The sequence below is a fragment of the Panthera pardus genome, unplaced genomic scaffold (assembly GCF_024362965.1).
Source record: "Panthera pardus isolate Hobbes unplaced genomic scaffold, ASM2436296v1 HiC_scaffold_6, whole genome shotgun sequence".
NCBI classification, from domain to species: domain Eukaryota; kingdom Metazoa; phylum Chordata; class Mammalia; order Carnivora; family Felidae; genus Panthera; species Panthera pardus.
Window position 1 is genome coordinate 111145021 of NW_026526991.1, and position 22801 is coordinate 111167821.

Genomic DNA, 22801 nt, shown 5'->3' on the forward strand with positions numbered 1-22801 from the left:
AGGACGAAGGAGGTGGGGGAGGCGGGGGTGCAGTTGGTGAAACTCCTCTGTCTCCCGCTCATCTTTTCATTGCGTGCTCCTCTCCTTCGCGCAGACACCCCAGACCTCCCCTGGGCGCCAGCTCCTCGGCTCCAACGGGTCCAGAAACAAGCCGGATTTTTTTTTTTTTTTTTTTTTTTTTCTGGAAATTGGCTTTGGTGTGTTTCCCTACCTCCCTCCTCCCCCGTCTAGCCCCCCCTCCCTTTTTTTTTTTTTTTTTTTTTTTTTTTTTTTTTTTTTTTGAGACATGGCCCGGGCAGTGGCTCCTGGAAGAGGAACAAGTGTGGGAAAAGAGAGAGGAAACCGGAGCTAAATGACAGGATGCAGACGACTTGAGACACAAAAAGAGAAGCATTTCTCTCGGATCAAGGCATTGCATCGCTGCTCTCCTTTCTCCAAGACGGACTGAGGATTTTACGGCTCTAGGCGGAGTTGAAGCTCTTCAGATTGTTTAGATTCCCCGCTTTGCTCTATTTTCCCCGCACGTTCTGGTTCTCCCGCGTCTGCCTGGGGATCCGGCGAAGGGAGAATGGAGAGGGGGCTGCCGCTCCTCTGCGCCGCGCTCGCCGTCGCCTTCGCCCCGGCCAGCGCTTTTCGAAACGGTAAGTGACAGGCGGAGGCGCGTGTGACAGCGCGGCGCCCGGGCTCCCCCGCTGCCCGCGTCCGGCCGGGACTTGGGCTTCCCGCTCCAGCCACGGGACTCACGCGGAACTGCCGGGATGCACCGGGAATAGCCACCTCCTGGGCGGAGGAAACTTTTGTCCAGGAGGAGAAATAAAAAAATAAGAACGGTCGGTTCTGGGCAGGAAGATTTCAAGTCCTCCGCCTCCCTCCCGAAGTTGGTTGTTTGGTTATGGGGGTTTTCCTACCTCTGTTACAAGGCAAAGCTGCCTACCTTCCCAGATCAGCACACCAATTATCTTAATAATGTTTCCTCCCAAAGGCAATTAGATGAGACTCCCTTTCAAAAATCTGATGGCTGTTGAAAGTTAATGAACACTTTGCCGGGAGAACTTCCTGGTTGTTTTGCAGCTCTTTGAAACCATCTCCTCTGGTGGGTGCCTGCAAGAGATAGCGGCTTGCTGGACCTCCCTCCTCTGTCTTTACATATCGCCCCTCATCTGTCTGAAGTATGAATGAAAGTTACATAGTGTCAATAAAGGAATCTGATATATACAGTGTAAGACACCGGGATATCTGAAAATCCCTAACCTAGCTACAGCTTCCACTTAGCTTCTAACACCACTCACTGCTAAGTAAATGAAAGAGTGCTGGGATATAAACAGTATTCTGTAAACTAAATAATATATTTTAAAATGTGATCTGGTTATAGGCATGTTTAACTTACACTTTAAAGTAGGTGAAGGCAAGGATATGGAATTATCTTTACAGTAATTCTTCAGCAATTATTATTAACTATTTATCAAATATTTACTTTTGTCTGGCTTAGGTTTCAATCAAAGTAATTAGGAAAAAAAAAGAACACCCACTACTTACTGTGGTATATTGTTTTAATAAGAGGCCACAAGTGGAGGGGTTCATACCAAGAGGAATTTAAATCACGTCTTTATGATAGGAGTTAATCTCTCTAATATGCTTTTTGGAGGTTTTGTGTTTGAAGCAATAGATTTCCCCCAACAGCCACCAAGCAGTGTTCTAAAAGAAAAGCTTAGAGGTGACACACACACACACACACACACACACACACACACACACACACCTGTAAATATGGAGTTCAGTTTATTAATGAACCTGAGTTAGTGGCATCTTTCTATTATCTGGCTGGCAAGGGATGAAAAACATTCTCCTCCAATTGAAAGAGGTCAAGTGGTTAGACTTTAGAAATTACAGTAACCCAACCTCTGCCCTCTACAACTCCCGAGATTAAGTCCTTAGTAGGGATATTCACAGGATGGATTCGTAGCCTAATGCAAATAGCTTCCAGACTTTAGATTGTGAAGTCCATGGAGATATATATATATATATATATATATATATATATATATGGTATATTTTTAAATTTTCTTAGCAGAAATCTGGGGAATGCTGAGAACCTGAGCTCCAGTCTGTGAGCTTGCCTGGTTAAAGCCATGTTGCTATGCGTTCAGTGACCAGAGCCAGTAAATGCCTCTGTAACACAGCAGACCTCTTAAAGCCATGTCCACCTCCACCAAGTACCAGTGTCTGCTAAATTAATTCATTAACCTTATTTAGGTCTAATGGTCCAGAGTCATTAGAAATTGCTCTTTCTTAATCAACTGTTAGAGAGATTTAACAGAGCCAGGGAGTCTAGCAGTCCACATTATCTTATTACACTGTCACTTTCTCAGAAGTCACAGATTAAAGAGCTCTGGTGTGGTACCGAGTCTACCTAAATGTCTTCTGAAGTGACTCTGTGGAGTGACTAGAAACAGTGCTGTTTTATTTCACTCCTCTTACGGATGCCAGACACTGCCATGATGTTTGTATAGAGCTGGATGAGACTTAATGAGATGGGGTCACTTTCCAAGTTTTCTACACATTTGAAATAATGGAAAAGCCTCAGTAGAATCACATAACAGAGTCCAACATGATCATTAGTTGAGATCCTGAACTCTAGTTGCAACATTTCTTCTTGGCAAGCCTTAAGCTTTTAAAAGCCAAGGCAAAGGAAACCAGTAGAAGGGTACCCCCCAGTCTAAGAAACAGGGTCAGAAACATCTAGCAATTGAGAAAAACAATGTGATTTATATTGTCTTCTTTTTAATTTATGGGAAATGATTTCTGTAATGCATGTAGCTTTATGCATTTTTGATGTGCACTTCATCTTTCATTTCCATTTGACCTGGTTTTCCTGTAATAAAATTCTGTAGATTTATAAATTCATGCTGAGAGCAAAGAATGCCATTCTCTTTCCACAGGGAATCTATTAGATGCAATATTAAAATCTATATATACCATTACTGAAAATTTGTGATTGATAGGCTTATATATTTCACTGCTTTCATACCTATTCCTCTTACATAGTTTATGCACCAAATTTTTATTGCTTAAAATTAAGCATCAATAAATGTGGCAGCATTTCAGGCTGAGACTCTCCAGCATGAAATCCATCATAAAAAGTGACAATGAGAATCTATGCTGAACAATAAAGCAGCCCAGTGACTGGTTTATTTGGCTCTCAGTGAATCACTTCAGCATTTGGTTTTTGTTTTTGTTTTTTAAATGAGGGCTCAAAACTAGTTAGCTCACCTTTCGCAGAATGTGAGACTATGGCTTACCATACCCGGACCTCATGTGTGGTAGGATTTTTTTTTCAACATATAGGGAATTAGAATTAATGCTGGGTGGCTATTTATTTTTCTTTCTGCCCAGTAGCTTTGATCTAGTCTCTAGGACTGAACAACTTTACTTGGAGCGGTAGAGCAGAATTATTTCTGCTTCACCAAATACACTTTGTTCTCTGTTGATCTGGATCTCCAGAGCAGAGATAACTCAAAATCACTTAGATTTATGGGCAGATAAAACAACAACACAAAAGGTTTGGCTTTAAGCCAATCGAAATCTTGGATGACAATCCCCACTGATCAATGACATAGACCAGGCTTATCATCAAAAAGCCACACAAGGGGTCGAATCACTTCTTTTAGTCACCTTCCACTCAGAACTTGCTACTTAATGCGATTACACTTCTTGGGGGATAATTAAGTCTAGTAGAAGCTCCCTGGGGACCATGTTAACATCCATTGAGAGGATTTAATGTTTTTAACGCTAGAAGACCTTTTTTCTTGGGAAGGAACTTTGTGGGGGTAAGGGTGGAGTCCTGTCAGATGTCAGTCTACTTTTCTCCTGTGCTAACCTTCCTGGGATCAAAGAGTGTTCCTTGGTGGGGGGTTGCTATCAGTGCCACCTGAAGGGCCTGTGGGGACCTCTTGGAGTTCCCCCTACAGAGTTGTGGAATGTTTAATAACCAGTAATGTTTGTATAAAGCTAGAATACCTAAATGGTTGTCAGGGAAAGATGTTATAAAAATGTTATTTTTATTACAGATAAATGTGGTGATACTATAAAAATTGAAAGCCCAGGGTACCTTACATCTCCTGGTTATCCTCATTCTTATCACCCAAGTGAAAAATGTGAATGGCTGATTCAGGCTCCTGACCCATACCAGAGAATTATGATCAACTTCAACCCTCACTTTGATTTGGAGGACAGAGACTGCAAGTAAGTGAGAAAGTATTTGAACAGGGCACCACACCACCATCTAGTGGTCATGGATGCCTAAGGGGGGAAGTCTGTGTGTACAGTATGGGATATAAATGGATCCAGGAGGGATTCTGATCTAGACCAGATCATGTATCAATGGTATGGAAATTAAATTATGTTAAGTAATTTCTGAGTTCCCCAAACTAGCATATTATGTTTAAATGTATAATCTCTCAATTTTTTTTTTCCTGTTAACACTTATGGTTTCAGAACTCTTTTGTTAAGAAATGTATATTTACATTTCTTTCTCTCTTTTTTTTTGTTCCTGGAAAGGGGAAGAACTAGAAACCCAAACTTTCACTTCAGATTTTTTTTTAATATTGTGGGGTACTAACATATATAGCATCAACAGATGATGAGGTTGGGTATTTTTTAACAAATCTGTGACACATTTTGTGATTTAAGGACTGAATCTTATTGAGTTTGACATGACAAAAGCAAAGTGTCATTGAATAAAAATAAGGCATATAGTGTAAGCTGGATGAGGGGTTTTCGTTGTAGATTAATGATTGCAAGTGTCTTATGGAAAATGCAAAAAAAAATGTTAATGCATAATGAATACAATGGGGCTCAAATGTAAATTATTATTTCATCTATCTGCTTTCATCTTGCTAACGCCTTCTACTGTGAAGTAAATAAGCATCAATTTATGCCAGATTTCCTTATTATCAAAATATCCTCACTATAGATACAGTCTAAATTTTATCTCTTCACTTTATATGAATGAGCTAGTGTGTGGGTCTTGCTTTGCACAGTGTAGAAAATGTGTTTTAACATTGCAGGCAGCAGTCTTCTCAGATCCAGGATTTGCTCTTCTCTCTGGACATCCACGAGACCACCTGTCTCTGTCTTGTCCACGTTACCACATTCTGCCACCCTGCATGTGATGTGTTCTCCAGACACTTGAACCTGAGTATCTATCTTTAATGAATGTTTGGACAACGAAATAGTTTTAGCCAAGGAAAACAATCTACTTAAATCTCAGTTCTAAAGTGTTTCTCGGGGACCAATATGTTTTCCCAAGTTTTAAAATGGATCAGTTTGATATAATTTCATACGATGTGAGTAGGCTATGGTTTCCATTGGATATGAACATTATTATGCAGGCACATTCGTTATTAAAAATGTTCTATTTGCAAACACATAGCCTTTTTAGGGAAGAACAGAGTAATATGAAAACGTTCCCACCTGTAGGAAGTCCTTAACGACCTGTTGAGTTGGTGGGGTAAACTAGTGTTTCATGGGCAGGGAAATGAGGTCATCGGACTAATTCAACATTCTGGTACCTAGAGAATTAGCATACATTCATACACTGTTGATCAATTTCCAAATAATCAGCATACACTAGGGTGTAAAAAAAGTATGCTGATTCCAATTTAATCCTTGTTCTGTGCCTCAGGGCATTATATTGACTTCTTAATCTTATATGAAAGTTGCCATTAATAGAGTGTTCCAGTGACTGCTAAGAAACAGGGAGTTTATTGTTGTTGCCAATATTCTGTATGGTGGTTTTACAGCATCAGTCACCTAGAGAAGCTGGATATTTGTTCTCTCTTTCATTTTATTTTGTTTTATTTTTTGCTTTTTGAAAATATTTAAACTGCTATAAGAGATATTTTTAAGAGATGGTAAAACATGTTCAAGTAATAACATTTTTCCAAAGATAAGATGCCATTACATTTTAGTAAACTCATGTCTACTAAATCCTGATCTGAAAATCATGACCACAACTGCATATGATATAATAGCTAAAACATTCAAAATAATCAGTAGTCAGTAGCAATGGTGTGCTGGTAAGGGTTGAACAACTGGTTCTTGGAAGGGGGTGGGTCAAGTCCTCATTTGTAACATTTGCCAATTTCTGTAGTGTAAATATTCCCACCATGGCCAGTTTCAAACTATCTATGTGATGTCACTGTATGCAGACTTGCAAAGAGACGTGCATGAGGGGTTCTTGTGAGCTGGTGCAAGCTGGAGTAGAAGTGTATGAAGGGGAAGCCAGTCAAGTGAGTTAATATGTGTTAAGTGCGTATCACAGTGTCTGGCAGGCAGTAAGTCTGCAATAACTATTTGCTATTTCATAATGGGAGGTGGAGGGTTGTGGAATTGGAAGAGCACTTTTTCAATGTTCTTTCTTAAACATGACAAGAAAAGGGATAATTATAATTTATAGCAAGGGAAAATTTTAGTGATGTCGACAAGGTATTCAAGAAACTGACATGACCAAGAAGATTGTTGCTGTTGTTCTGATAGAGGCGAGACTTTTCAAGGCTACAGAGTGAAGTGGTTTCTTAACTGTAGCGAGTAGGGATTTGTTCTCTGTGAAGGTGCCATCTCCTGGCCAGCCTTGAAAGGCTGATAATGTTTAGCCTGATGAAGTCAACGGAGATGATGGCATAGAAAAATAGCTTTGTGCCCTGTTTTGAAGTGTTGCTACCTGATTGTTTTATCAATAAAAATTCAAAAAATGATATAGGAAGAGCAGCTTAAGACATTGCTGTCACTATATTTTCAGGCTGGTCCATATGTGACTCCTGGTCACTGTTGCACGTTGCAGTTGAGATATAAGTGTAGCACAATTCTGACAATCTTTTGTGAAGGCTGTGAGAATAATCTACAGCTTTAATTTAAAATTAAAATTCCCTACAAAAATGAAAAATACCAATAACCCTTGGGAGAACAAATTCATAGGCAAAAATTTTTTGTTGGATGTGCAAGAGCATAGTTTCTTTGTTTTTTACATTTTAGTGGGTTTGGGGTGGGTTTTTGTTTTTGTTTTTGTTTGTTTGTTTGTTTTTTGGTCATTTATAATAGGCTCCTTCCAAAAACATATTTGAGTTGATACAAAATTAGGTACAATAAACCAAATACAGCGAGCTGGCAAGCTTTTAGTTATCATTCCTGTTAAGATCAAACTGATTGTCTTATTTGAGATATTTAATATCTTCCCCTGTTTCAGCTACATTTTATATCTAAGAGCAGTAAAAAGTCCAATGTCATTGGGTTATTGGCAAGATAAAATAGGGTAGTGGCTATGAAAGCCCTTTGAAAAGTTAAAAAGCTTCCCTCAAAAGAAGTTGCCACTGTTATTATGATACCTTTAACAACTTGGTGATGGTTAGAACATTTAGAAATATGAAACTTAAGCATATGTCAAACTAAATACATAGATCCAGTAATGGGATGATCCACATAAAATATACCTGGCAATTTCTCTTGAAGCTTTCTAATATTTGTACAGTCAACTTCCACCATGTGAAAGTTTAAGAAATCAATTCCCTAGCACATTTGCTTATTGAGGAACATCCTTAAAACCCAGGTAAAATTCTTTTTGTGGAGTGTAGTGATGGGTAAGTAATTAAATAGATTAGCTCTGGTAGGAAAAATATTTACTTATTTAAATTGGTATTGTTTTATTTATAATTAAATTAAAAACTATGTGATATTTTTTAACAATATACTAATGCAGTATCAATTTTTCATGTGAAGAGCTCCAAGACCAACCCAACACATAAGCACTATGAACCTAACCTTACAAAAGGTTTTTAGAATGGATATCAAGGCGTTACTTCCTTAGGGAAAATGGATGTGCAAGTTTGTGCCTGATAATTTTAAAATGCAACAATCTATGCTTCAGGTTGCAGTATGAAAGTCAGGTTTCATTACTAATAAACATAAAGACATACTATTATAACTACCAGAGTTCTTTTATTGAACAATGTATAGTATTGATCAATCAATCAATCAACCAATAGAGCAGTAGAGAATCTGTCTGTGGCTAACATTGCACTAAGACGTTTAGCTAGAATTACCACCTGGTTTTATTGTTATGTTGATAAAAGAGAGGTGGCTAGAGAATATTCTGAAGGAGGAGAAGGTATGGAAGGAATGTACCAGTAAAATCCTCCATACCTGTGAAGTGTCAAAGCATAGTTACAAACAGAAAAGAAAGAAAAAGGCAACCTGCTGAAGTGTTTTTCAGAAAACAGTGTTCATTGTGACCTGTAAATGGTTTTCAGCATTTACATTGAGCTAGTTAGCTCTTACTCAGCTACAGTTTTCTTCGGTGGTAAAGCAGACATCTTGAATCTCATAAAACTTTATATCTGCATAATAAACAAGAATGTCATTGATACAGTAGTTAGAATTTATGGAACTTTTCCGGTTTCCCAGCAATGCAAACTATCAGCATGATAATTTATAATGGGTTGTGACAAATACTGCTGAGCAAAGAGGTGTGTGATTACATTCAGATCAGATGTCCTCATCTAGGGAGCAATAAAAATTTCACAGACTTTGGGTTAAAAACATTAAGAAAATGAATGTGGAGCTCCAGAAAGAGTCTAAAAAGGTGGTAGTATTGGAGGGAGCAAACTCAGTAGTGGTCTTCTTACTGACTGGTTCCTGGCTCCAATGGCTGATTTGTCAGTTGCTGTTTTGCAGGATTTCACCAAGACACAAGCTAACATGGTACAGATGCTTTTTTGTCTATAAGAGATTTGTAATCTGTTCTTTGTGTAACCAAAAGTAGGTTTTTTTTCTAATTCAATGGAATCAAAGGAGATTTCACTCTTGTAACTTCATGTGAAGTTTAGTTATAAGAAAATTCTAACTAAACAGAGATAATACTCAAGTTTGGGCATTTTGTTGGAATAGATCACACACTGTTTCTTTAGTGCCACTTTTAAAATTACCTAAGTTATTACGAACTTAGAAACACTGGTCATTTCATTTATTTTCATAGACTATAAACTCACTGAATGAAAATTAATGTTATGCTAGTTTCTCAGGTCTGATAATTTCCACCAATTTAATTATCCAATGGCCACTTTGTCATTTATTGCCAATTTGGGGAAGTATAAGTTCCATTTTTGGTTTCCCTGAGTGCTATTTTCTGTTTCAGTCTTTTCTTATTTTCCTTTGTTCCACATGGGTTTTTTTTTTCCCCAATTAATTTTGATTTTTTTAAATGCTGCATTAAAATATTATTTATCTTGATTGGTAAGTTTTTCATTTTTTTGTTTTTGAGGTGAGTGCCTTACTCTAGTCCCAGTCTTGCATTTGAGAGCATCACTTACACCCAGACAAAGTCTTTGTTTTATGGAAAACAGTATTTTAAACCAAAATACTTCTCCATTTTCTATATGAAATATAGAAGTATAGGTTCTTTTAATTAAGGTATGATATGTATGTAGAAAATACACACAGTGTGAAGTTTGATAAAATTTTATAAGGTGAGCACATCCATATAACCAATCCAAAGTAAACATTTCCAGCTTCCTATGAAGAAGCCCCTTATGTTCGCTTTCAGTCACTAGCCTTTAGCTTTTTAAGGATGACTACTATCCTAACTTCTGTGATTCCATTTCTATAAATTTCAAAGTCAGACAAAACTAAACTATAGTCTTAGAAGTCTGTATGCACTATCCTTCAATATGATAAAACTCTTTGGAATAGAGATAGAACAATGCATACTATTCCCTTTCTAATAATAATAATAGTAATAATAGTAATAACAATCATACTGAAGTGTACTCTAATATTTTTTAGTAACTCCTGTAGAAATCTCTTGTATTTGTTACATATATTATGCATATGTTAAAATATACACAAAGTTTTCAATCTGGAGCTTGCTTTAGATTCAAGGCAAATGCAGAAAAATCTTCCTTTGCTTTACTTTTCAGTTTTTCATTGTTGATTTTCATCCCAAGTAACTTCCTGACATGGTCAGTGTGAGAGACACCACTCAATTAAAAACTTTTGAGTGGATAAGAATGAACCCTTCTTAGAACAACTGCTGGCCAATGTTGTTGCTACCACCTGCAGCCTCCTTGGTTACTACTCAGGCAGATAATTATCTACTTTCTTCCTTTTGATTTTTTTTTCCATTAGCACTGATTCAATTTGAACAAAACCCCATGTGTTTAATAAAATTAACTTTCTTTATTATTTTTTACTATAAGCAGTCACATTTGATCATAATGAATTTTGAGTATTATAGGGTTGTTTCGCGTTAGGCATTTTGGTAATTTGAAAGAAGAAACCTTTATGAGAAACTAAAAGAGAAGGTTAGTTGAAATCTTATCAAATTGAATCAACATGTGCATGGCATTTCCAACCAGATTTCACTTGGGGAGCAGACACTTAAAAATTGATCCAAATGAGACATATGCCTTCAGCCGGCATGCATATTCTCAGCTCCTTTCTTTCCAGCATAAAACTTGATACTTGCATGCATGCTGACATACTCCGGCAGAAGCACACACACAAACACATATGTGCATGTGTGTGTGTGCTTGTAAAGGAGGCTACAAAATAAACTTAACTAATTGCTGTTGTAGTATTCATCAAGGCTGATCATTAAGCCCAAAGAAGAACAAGAGACAAGATTAGTGTTCAGATCAGGTTCCAAATGCCTCTTAATTGGGTGTTTGTAATCAATCCTGATTGTAGGAGTCAGTGACTTGGCAGAACATAGCACCTCAAAAAAAGATTTTTCCTGCTATTCTGTGGTTGATAGAACTGTGTCTAGTATCTAGGTCAGTTAGGGATGGCATGAGGTCAGGATAACTCTCAGATTGGCTGTGAAGCATGCCAAACACATTATGCTGCTTATGTTTGAAATCACTTAGTCTTTGCAGTTAGCTTAGCAAATGAACTTCATTCATTCAGAACTCTACTAAATTCTGCAGAAGAGCAGAGAGGAAAAATAATCTTTTGGCTTCTGTCCACTCAATTGCCTTGTAACTTGGATTCTTTCCTGATCACACCCAGGTCTATATTGTACACATTTTATATCTTATTCAGTCAACATGTTTTTTTCCCCTTTAATTTAAATAGTTGATAGAGTGTTTAGAAAGTAATGGTCATGGCTGGTTCTTATTGTTGGGTCCTCACTCCATGCCTGCCATGGCACTCACTAAGCACTATGTACGTGCACGGGATGTCACTTAATCTTCCTATCATCCCAATTTTACAGATGGCAGCACTGAGGTTTACAAAAGTTAGACTGAGCCCAAATGCTCAGCTGCTGCACCAAATCTCTTTCCATCTTTGTGACTGATGTGGCTTGTGATGTCCCTTTTGAATGAGAAAATTCTTATGAAGGGTTGCCACCTTATCTTTTATTCAAGTAGCCATTTTCTTCTATGAAACACCTCACACAAAACTTTGAATACAAACCAACTAACTCTGGGGAAGGACTCAGTTTTGGAACTCTCAGTTCAGATTAGGTAAGAACCGCTAAAAATGGTGCACAGAAACTTCACACCAATTGGTGATTTTCCACTCAGTTAAAACTTGCCTTGGGGTTGGGTGGCTTAGTTAGTTGAGTGTCGAGTCTTGATTTTGGCTCAGGTCATGATCCCAGGGTTGTGGGATTGAGCCCCGCATAGGGCTCCACACTCAGTGTGGAGCCTGCTTAAGATTCTCTCTCTCCCCCTTTCCCTCTCCCTGCTCACTCTCTCTCTCTCTCTCTCTGTCTGTCTCTCTCTCTCTCAAAAATAAATAAAAAATAATATAAAACAAAATAAAATAAAATGAAATTAAAGTAAAGTAAAATAACTTGCCTTAACTTGGGGATGAAATCCTGGGGGGGAAATATCTAAATTCTGGTCCCTTTGGTTGGTGGAGTTGGAAAGCACAAAGCACATACAAACACAATATTTATGTAAAGCCTGATAACCAGGCAGCACAAGCGTTAGATTTATGCAATTGGTTCGGGGGACATGTGAGATCCCAGCTGGGTCCAGGGCTTTTTCGCAGGCCCAGAAGGCAGCAGGATGCCTAGTCTTCCAAGCATGGCTCATTTACTTAATCTCAGGCAAATGTCAGGAAAGTTTTGCTCTCTCATGTCTTCCCTGTCTGTAAAGTTTTGATACTTCTCTTTGCCATCATGACTCTGTAAGGGTTAAATGGAGAATGTTTGCTCAGGCACTGGATTCCTATGAGAAACAGAAGAGTGTTTTTTGAGAAGAAACAGATGCTCCAGAGTATTTTGTTTTTATCTGGTCAGATACTTGTATAATCAGCTGGCCAGGTTGGAGGTGATGGCTTGTTGCTTCTGATTGACTGGCATGTCACAGAGAGAGCAGCCAGTCCCAGGCTGAAAGAGGATGCTGAATGTCTCCTTATTCAACTTCTTAAATTTCTTTAGAACAGCCAGAGGTGCCAAAGGCCAGTCAATATATTTGTGATTCCAACTTCTTGCCTGACTCTCCAACCAGCAGATGCTATGAGCAGGGAAGCTATTGTGTGAAATATAAGCAGTCACTGAAATGGCATGGAAAAAAAATTAAATGTGCTCAAAATCTTGTTCTGAGAGAGATAACTTTAAAAAAAAAATTGAAGGCACTAGGGATGCCTGGGTGGCTCAGTCGGTTAAGCATCCAACTTCAGCTCAAGTCATGATCTCCCTGTTTCCTGAGTTCGAGCCCCACACTGGGCTCTGCACTGTCAGTTGTCAGCGCACAGCCTGCTTGGGATTCTCTCTCCCTCTCTCTTTCTCTGCCCTTCCCCACTCATGTGCTCTCTCTCTTTCAAAATAAGTGAACTTAAAAAAAAAATTAAGAGCACTAAATTCCCAAATTTAAAGAAAAAAGAACAGGCTCTTGACCCAAACAAAATAAAGGACACAAAACCCCACAAGCATGGTAGCTTGACTTCATCTCGTTTGGGATGATGATTTTTAGACAGAGCAATCCCTGGCAAATGAGACTGATATTTTACCTTTTATCTCAGTTCATACCTGCCTGTTCATTCTTGAATAGCTTGAGAAAACAGGCGTTTATTTGTAACACAGTTGGTCACAGAAAAAGATGATTAAAATTTTAATTTCTGGATCAATCCACTGTTGAAAAAATTTCAGCCACTAGAAATGACAAATTCTCATTAGTTCGACAATGAGAGTGCATTTGCATCTCTCTCCTACCACCCATCTGTTCAGGTTCTTCATTGTAACAGTACAGGTAAAGGTTGGTCTCCCCATTGGGTAGTGAACTCTTTGGAAGTAGACACTGTGTCTTACTTTCATTTCTACTCTCTACCATCCCCACAGTGCTTTGCACATATAAGTTAGTGGAACTGCACAGCTGACTTTTCTTGAAATTGAAGTCTGGAAAGAAGAGAAGAGAAGAAAACAATGTTGCCCTGAGTAGAGTTCACAGTGGGCAGTCTGGGGGACAGACTAGCAAAAGTCAGTGAAGGGAGAGCAAAGGAGCAATTCTGGTAACTGTCCAAGTGGGTGTTCTCTTGGTCTCAGTGCCAGTTTTTCGAAAAGACATGATGGCAGCCACTCCCCAGACACGGAGGTGCGTTACCGAAATCTGGCCAGGTTCCCCCTCCTCCATCCCCACCTGCCTAGTCAGAGGCATCAGAACTGGAACTTTCTTTGTTTTTTGTTTTGTTTTGTTTTGTTTTGTTTTGTTTGTTTGTTTTAATTTATTGTCAAGTGAGCTAACATACAGTGTAGTCTTGGCTTCAGGAGTAGATTCCGTGATTCATCCCTTACTGATGACACTCAGTGCTCATCCCAACAAGTACCCTTCTCAATGCCCATCACCCATTTTCCCCGCCTTCTCCAACCCCCCACCCCCATCAACCCTCAGTTTCTTCTCTGTATTTAAGAGTCTCTTATGGTTTGCCTCCCTCTCTGTATCTTATCTTTCCTTCCCTTCCCCCTATGGTCTTCTGTTAAGTTTCTCAAAGTCCACATATCAGTGAAATCATATGATATCTGTCTTTCTCTGACTGACTTATTTTGCTTAGCATAACTTTGGAGTCTCAGTTCCCAGCCACACAGGCAAGGCTGGCTGATCAGCTGGGGAGTGATCAAGCAGAAGGTGGGGGGGGGGGGGCAGGGGTTAGCCTCTCATACATGTACAGCCCACTGCTCTTACCCTGTGTATGTTTGAAATGCATTTTAGCCCTGGTTCCACTGGAGCCAAAACATCACCAGAACTGCCCTAGAAGCGTCTTCCCTTCTACAAGCGGTAGCCCGTAATTTCATTTTTCAGTGAAGGTTGTTGACCCCGGGCAGAAGGAAGAGTGAGGTTTTTTTATAGAACTGATTGGATTTTCTTTCTTTCTTTCTTTCTTTCTTTCTTTCTTTCTTTCTTTCTTTCTTTCTTTCTTTCTTTCTTTCTTTCTTTTGAAAAAGTTTTATGTTTTCCTTATCCTTTATTCCATTGCCAATTTTTTTGTCCCTGAGCAACTGTTAGGTTATCTTGGTTCAGTCCGTTAAGACATCCTCCTTTCCCTCCTTAGCGGATCTAGCCTCATATCTGGTGTGTGTTAGTTCATTAACAGGAGCTGGAGATTTCTGATTGTCGGGGGAACATGTTAGCAGCTCCTGTGAAAAGTGTTCTGGTGAGGATCAGGGGCATGGAGTATAATTGCACGTCTGCCCTTCATTTCCATCTGTGAGGCAGGACACAGGGAAGGTGGGCGGGGTCACAATCTGTGAATGGCTGGGTTGTGGCGCTGTGAATACTGTGGTTTTCACAACGTCAACCAGTGCATCTCAGGCAGATGTAACAACATCAGGCTCTGATGGAGCAACACAGCCTAGACATAGCTTCAATTCCTCTTTTTCCTTCTCTTTCTGGAGAAAAAAAAAATTGCTTTCCTTCCTCTACCTATCTCGGTGACACAGTGTTGATGAGATAACGTAGGTGGAAGTAGCTTAGGAATACAAGAGAAATATGTTAAATAAAGCCTAGGTATTACTATAACAGGAAGTGCATCCGCAGGTTTTGTTCCTCAAAATAAGTTCAGACTGTAAACAATAACGTCTGCATCCTTACGAGGAGGCACTTATAAATATTTCAAAAGCACTGCACATGTCTACAATGGAGATAGTATCTCATGCCCAGCATGTATTCAGCAAACAAGAATTTCTGAACGTTCTTATACTAAGTTTGGCTGGATAAGTGGGCTATAATTGCTGTCTTCTAAAACTCTGGATGGGTGGAGTTTCTGGAAAAATCTCATGGAAGATGCTATCTCAATGTCACAGACTTGATAATAAAATTCATGGCTTTAAAAACATAATTTTCTCAAGTTTGCCTGAGGACTTATAAATATATGGTACATTCAGACAGTAAACCAGCCAATACTTTATGTACAGCAGGAGCCAATATCATGGTGGCTGTTACAGGAGGGATGCCAGTCCTTTCCGACCAGTTAACCAAAATTGTGCCAGTCCATTCATGTCCACAAAAGAGGAAATTAGACGGATTTTGTGTTAGAAATTTGTACAGAAAAGCAACTGGGAAAATACATGTCTTTAAATTGATGATTCATTGCATTCCTGTCCCTGTCCCTGCACTTCTGGTGGCCCCGGGTCTTTTAACTTTGCTGTCTCCTTCCCCTATTTCTGGTTGTGAGAGATTTCCCAATCGTGAGGAGATGTCTCGGTGGCTGTGATGAAAAGCACGTTCTCAGGAAGTCCCTTGAGAGAGTGGCAGAGGAGAGATTGCTGTTTTAGCCCCCTCTCCCCACTTCACCCTCATAAATGGCCTTAGATGATACAGTCATATCTGTAGCTTCTCAAATGCACTTTCAATTCTGTTTTCATTTGAAATGCCTTCAGGTGCGTGTGTCCGGGAGCTCCAGCAGAAGTGGTTTGCTTTCCTTCTTGTGGGACCATTGTGGTTCTTCACAGGTCAGATAGATTCTGTAGGACTTTCTTACTCATGAGTAAAAGAAATCCTCCTGGGAACTTGTTACCCTTCACACAAATATTTCATCTCTCTCTCTCCCTTTCCTCTTACTGCCACAAATACTACACTCCACAACTCTACCTTCTCACTTAACTCTTTTCCACATAATTCCTGTCCCCTCCAGTTGATTGAAACCTCTTGTTGAAACGTTACATTCCAATTATTCTTCTAATGCCTCGACCACTAGCCTTGCCTTGGCTCTAATTTCAATCTATGTACAACATTATACACAATTTGCTACTCTCTACACGTCGGGGCTTCCTTCTTTCCTGCATCTCGTCATACTGAACCATCATGGTTTCCTCCCCACCTCTTTTTTTCTGACTTTCTCTTTCTCTTCTAACTAAAAGACAGGCCCTTGCCAAGTTTCTGCCTTTGCCCTGAATGTCTTCTCCCTGAATTGCCTTGTTGATCTTAGTCACTCAGCTCAGATAATACCCAAATTTCTGTCCAGCCCTAGACTTGACCTACGCATTGGACTCAAACTTCCAAATTCATATGGGATGATGTTGACTGCCTGAGTGGTAGACCATTGCTACAAATGAAAAATCCGATTTTGTCCCACCCCTGCATTTTCTTTCTCTTATTGACTCCTTTCTTTCCTGTTTATCCAAACTCGACACTCTGGAATGTCTCCCAATGCCTATTTGTCCCCCAGGTGCAGTCAGTTTAAAGGCCTCTAAATTACAAATCTAGAAGGTCTTTTTTGTTACATTTCTTCTGTAACCACTCAAGCCCTAACACTTTTAACCCCTTCTTGGTGCTATTGCGCTAGCCTTATAAAGGGACTTTCCTTATTCTTCTTTGCTTAGAAACATGGAGCTTCCCATTTCTCCTTGCTTCTGTCTGTACTTCTCAGTCCGTCTTTCACAACATAATTTCCCCCATCCCTCTGGCCTATCTCCTGTGGTTCCCCTATACATCCTAACCAAAATACATTGTAGTTCTTTAGACTTACTCCTGCTTTCCCACCCCACACCTATTCATAAGATGTTTCCTTCAGAAAGGTGGGAAGGGTAAACACCGTTCCCTGTGAAAATGTTACATATCATTCTAGTTGAATCTGAAATGCTGCTTCCTTCATAAAACCATTCACCGAATAAACATGGTTTCTCTTTCTCTGTCCTCCAACACCTTAAAAACTGTATTTATACCTCATTCATGTTCTTTAAAATATTCTACATTGTGTCACAATCATTAATATTCTGCTACTCTTCATTCAACTAGTTCGTGAGTTGCTCAAGAATGGAGGATGACATTGATTTCCACTGCTTGCAGGGCCTTGCGTAGTGTTTCAGCTATTATAGGTGTTTAATTAACATTTCCGAACTGAACTGACCAACTGACACCCAGCGAGTCTTCTCCAGTGTGTCTATCTAGCGTGGAAGAACCAAGCCAGCTTTACAGGGAAAGCTCTAACTTAATCAGACTATTAAAATGCACACTTACACTTCTCATTTACATAGTAAACCCTTCATTTTCACGGGTAGTGGAGTCAAACTTACATTTTCCTTCTAAAAACTGCTAGTTTTAAAAACCTAGATTTCAACAGGTGAATTGCTTTAGCTAAATCTCGAAAAAATATGCAGAGGTAGTGCTTGACTGAAAGCTTTGCTTTCTGTCTTACACTCATCTCCATAACCTGTTTTGGATTTAGAGACATAACATGAATACTATTGTATAGGTATATGTCCTGATTGCTGAGTGTTTTCTGATATCCCCACAACTCTTAAGACCTTGTGTCACTACTCTGAATATTTTGTCCATTGTATATTTATATCTGGGCTCATGTTCAAACCACCTTTATGTAAATTTAACACAAATAATTTAGAGCTTTCGTCCATTCCAGCTGGCAACCTCAGTATATGCACATGTTAACTTCCCAGCAGATCACTGGGGAAGTTGTATAAAGTTAGGTTCTCTATGATAGAAGTCAACAGGGCATACAAACTGTGCAGAATGGTGTAAGTTTGTTAGTCTATATCGCCAGATAAATACCATGCCCCAGGCCTTGGTACAGCCACTTGTAAATACCACTCTGGGGAGGTGTTAGATTGAGCTAGCCCAGGGGTTGCTGCAGTGGGGTGTTTTCTAAAATGGACAGTACAGGGTTTCAGCTACTCCTCTGGTTGACAGCATGGCAGTGTTTCCTAAGTGTTTCTTAAAGTTGTGTGTCACAATGAGCTAGTGTCAACCCAAGGGGAAGACACAAAGAAAATTGTAGGTTCATGGCTACACCTACAATAGCAAGTAACCTCAGCCACCATGGCTCATTTTTAGATTTCTTACTACTTTACACTGAGTTCTCTGGGATAGTTCCAGATGTTTCTGTTATCTGTCTTATCTAGAAACCCACAGCACATCCTCATTCTCCCATGTCCAGGTTGCCTGCAACCAGAGAACAGAATGACTTAGATGACAAACTCTTGCATTTCCATGGGTATAAAAGATTAGCTGGGGCAGAGGTGGGAGTGCTACCTGACCAGGCCCTCATTTTATGCTACTTTGTGCCAGTCTGTGTTGACCATGTTCATCGGTCCCTCGGGAGACTTGCTTAGTTAACAGTGTGCCCTTCATGTATGATGCCTATAGGAACCTATAGTGATCCTGAATTCTAGAAGCGATTCAGCCTTTATGTAGCTGTGGGCTCCAGTATTTCATCTTTCTGGGCTTGCATTTCCTCATCTGTGAAGTGAGAGGATTGGGCTCTGTGCTTTCAGCTGTCTTGCCTCTAATATAACAAGAGTGAATGTGTGCAGGGGAATTCTGCTGCCATAAGAGCATATTCCAAAGATGTCTTTTCTGGCGATTTTTCCTGGCCCTGATCCCTGGGCCTTCCTTTTTCTTTGACAAGACCCCTGCCCCTTTTTCTTTTGTCTGTCTTAGCTGTAAGCTATCCCCACTCAGCCTTTTGTAAAATGGCCCCTCCCATTTCCTTACTCTTTTTTTTTTTTTTTTTTTTTTTTTGCCTCTGAGACACTCTTATGTCAGAGACACTCTTTTATGTCAGTTTTCTACCCCCAAATGGTATCAGACATTTTAAACTCTATTTCAGCAACATTTATTCCGAGGAATTGCCCATTTTCCCACCTGACTTTAATCTTCCCCATTACCAGGTCTGTTTCAGCTAATCAGTCATTTGGAAGAACTGAGAATGTGGTCCTCAGAAATACTCATCTCTCGTTCTGCTGTCGTTGAATATATTTGCGGGCAGTGGAAATTTCGCATAGGAATGAGTTGTTTATTCTTGAAACTAAATGAGCCACAGGCCAAGTTCGAAGTGTAATTTAACTGCAATTGATAGCCTAAGTGTTAATCGAAACTTGGATTTGATCACTAACACAGAAGTAGCTCTACCTTACCTTTTTGTTTAACATAGTTTCTTAAAATTAGATTATAAAAAATAGAAATTACATTGGAAAAAATACAAAGGAATGACAACAGCGATTTTGTTAATGAATCCCACCTCACTCTTTATGTCTCAGAGGCAGTGTAAACTGTGTAATAAGCTATGCATCTATTTGTAAAACAGCCTCGAATTAAGGAGCTTGTTCAGATGCCATTGTAAAAATAATTTTCTGAAATTGTGGTCTATCAACAGGAGATAAGATGGCACTTTGTTGTCGCCTGCTGAGGCCCATTATGAATATTCTATTTCAGAAGCAAATCACACTGTAAATACAATGTTCAGATTCATTTATTTCCACAATAGCATTTTTGCAAAGGTGCAATTTCATAATTTGACTTAGCATTGATAGCACATCATCATTTCAAAGCTCTTTATAACCACTGGTTAATTCACACATCCTTAGGAAATTGTTTATTTGTACCAGCCCCATTTTACAGTGAAATCACCAAAATGTACACAGATAAAGCAACTTACCAAAGACTAAACAGGGAGAGAGATGTGATTAAAATGTGCTGTCCTTCTCCTGAGCACATCTGACTAGGCACTTCTGAACATACATGTGTTCCCAATAAAAACTAAGAGCTCTCTTAATGATTCTATTACAGGCAGGAAACTTGGTTTAAAACAATAAATCCAAGTCATTCAAGATGCAAATGTAAACAGGACCTGAAATGAAAGAACATATTAATTGTACTTTTCTCCTCCCTTTGGTCCCCCGAGCCATATTTTTGTTAAAGCAAGTGATCAATGGTGGACTAATGTCTAAAGTTATTTAGCTAATTCCCAGCATTAATTGGAAAATGTCTAGTATTTCTAAACACCGCAATAAAAAAAGAACTTGAACTGTCAACCCCCATTATTTTTGTCATTACATCCTTCCTAGGACTGACTCTGGGATTTAAGCTCTTCATGCTTCTTATCCATGTTGTTTTAGGGTTTGGTGTAGATATCATTTATACAGGCCCTGAGGCTGATGATGATCATGAGTTTACCGTTCAACATCCATCACAACATATTCTTAAAAAAATACATGGTGATAAATTCAGAACTTATAACCTTGGAAGTTGAGGTCAATTCAGGCACTTTCCAAAACATTGTTTATTTGGACACCAACATTCCTCCTTTGAATACCTCAACTGTTGCCTACTATTTCATTCATTTGACAAGTAATTATTGACTACACAGTATGTGCCAATGACTGTTCGGTGATATAGCAGTGACTGTAACAGACATCATCCCCTTCCATCATGGCACTTATATTCTAGAAAGACGGTGATAAACAGAAGAGAGCCTCTGTGGCAGGAGCTGTCCTTTGTGCTCACTCTGTGCCCTTCCATCTTGATCCTCATTATCTTCACCTGCAGTTTCCAGACTGTCCCACCTGGGACCTGACTCTCTCTCCAAATAAGATGCATATAAAAACATCTGGCTTAGGCAATTGTTGGTTGAGTGTCATGTTTGTTCCTGGTTGCTGATGCTCTCTACATGTAACCTCTGCTGAGGTTCCAGACCCTCTCTGATTCAGCCTTCAGTCACTACTCTTGCTTCCCAAGCTCACTCAATCTCCAGCCCTAAATACTTGACCGGTGCATGCCGGCTATCCACATCTGACACTGGCTAGGAAGGTCCTGCCTCGGGTCCTGGCTCCTTTGACTATAATTATGGATCCCAGTCCATCCTCTTTTACTCTCCAGCAGGCTCTGAGTGACAGGTTTCAGGAAGCAGTGGACATGGACAGAGTGAACATGTGGCCTCCAAAGTTCCAGGATGGTTTTGGGTTGCTTTAAAGTATATGTTTGCTAGAGCCGGCTCGACAGGGCTGCAGGGGACATGGCCTCTGGGTGATTCATATACAAGAATCTCTCAGTGGGGACCAAGCTCAATCAGCCCTCACATTTTAGAGTTGGCTTATAGCCTGAGCAACCATTTTACTCTTTCTTCAAGTGGCAGAAATTAAAGAGAAGACAGAAGGAAACTATAGGAAATCTTTTCTCTCTCATATCCCTAGCTGGAGTATAAAAATAATAATACTTTAACAAAAATGGAGCAGAATGCTTTACCTTACCATTCCATCTTCGTCTCTTTCCATTAAAGGTCCCCATCCACTTCCTGAACATAGTGAGGGGTAATAGAAATAGAAAGGAAGAGATAATCCTCAAGGAGACATGGACAGAACTTGACCAATGATTGGATCTAAGGGGAGATGGAGGCTGGGATTAGCGACTCTGGGTATCCCTGTCTTCAAGACCTGAAAAAACAATAGTACCAGTAACATAGATAGTAAAAAAGCAAGGTAGTAGGTCCCATTATGGACATTTTGAGATGCTTTTGAAATGTATACACAACATTCGATTGCTTTCGAAGTAAGATGATCCAGTTCAATGCTGATAAAAATGGGTTTGACCATTTCGTCTTAAGAGAAGGAGGAAAACTAGAATTCACCTACCAAATCTGTCAAAGATGGCAAATATGTTTGGTATGGATTAGCAGTGGCCTTCTGTAGTACATTTGAGAAAACTTCTTGGAAAGGAATGGCACAGTAGAATGCAGTGCCTCCCACAGGCTTGAGAAAGAGGTGGTAGTTCAAGTGCTACAAATAGCCATCTTTAGTCCGTACACAGAAGCAACCTCTTTTGGAAATAGGCTAACCACAGAATGGTAGACAAGAGTTTTATGTAGAACAAACATTTTTGTTGATTAAGTTAAGGCACGAGTATTTTTTTTTCTTGAGCACAGAGTTATCCGAAATAGATTTTTAAATCTAATTGTTATCAGCCCAATGACAATTTTTGGATTATTTGTCTTGAAAGAAGTCTTATGTATATATTCTATAGAATCAATTTTAAAAACTCAAGATTTGCAGATACTGTGAAAATATACATTATCATTTTTATAGTTCTAAATAAAGATTTTCTCTGTGGCTTGGCAAACTCTACGTTCTGATTTACACAATAGGCCTTCTATAGAGACATGCACACCACACTGAGGTTGCATATATATGATGGACTCATGCTGCATATTTTTCCTTTGAATAAATATTTGAAAAAAAAAAGACACAAGAAAATAAGTTACCCGTAATCCTACCACTCAAAGATAACACTGTCTTCTTTTTGTGTATCTTTTTTTAGGCTTTTCTCTTTGCATTTGGAAATATGCATATGTTAAAAAAAATGAGACAATTCTCTGTAAACACTTTTTATCCTACCATTTTCTCTTCAAATTACATTTTAAGTATTATATTAGGCCCTTAAATAGCTTTTAAGACATGACTTTTATAAATCACATTGTCTTTGCAAAAATAATAATTTTTATTAAACTGCTTAGGACATTTATTTTCAATTATTCAAAATTATAAGTAATAACAATAATGGTGAGATGAACATCTCTA

General features: G+C 39.1%; 1 protein-coding gene and 1 long non-coding RNA gene across 5 annotated transcripts in view; one reads left to right on the top strand and one right to left on the bottom strand.

Moving 5' to 3' along the window:
• The first annotated feature begins 271 nt into the window (after nt 1-271).
• NRP1 (neuropilin 1) overlaps nt 272-22801 on the top strand; it is a 138431-nt gene continuing 115901 nt past the window's right edge. For 3 of the 4 annotated variants that reach the window (XM_019465170.2, XM_019465173.2, XM_019465174.2), the window contains exons 1-2: nt 272-641; nt 4068-4242. In XM_019465170.2, the coding sequence (XP_019320715.1) occupies nt 569-641; nt 4068-4242 (248 nt within the window). In that variant the 5' untranslated portion in view covers nt 272-568. The remainder of the gene's footprint in view (nt 642-4067; nt 4243-22801) is intronic. The other variant, XM_019465172.2, reaches the window with a different exon arrangement.
• On the bottom strand, nt 19684-21657 carry LOC109276306 (uncharacterized). Its single transcript, XR_002084582.2, has 2 exons — nt 21479-21657; nt 19684-20079 (listed from the first exon to the last, which is right to left on the bottom strand). It is a non-coding gene; the product is annotated as an uncharacterized LOC109276306 (long non-coding RNA).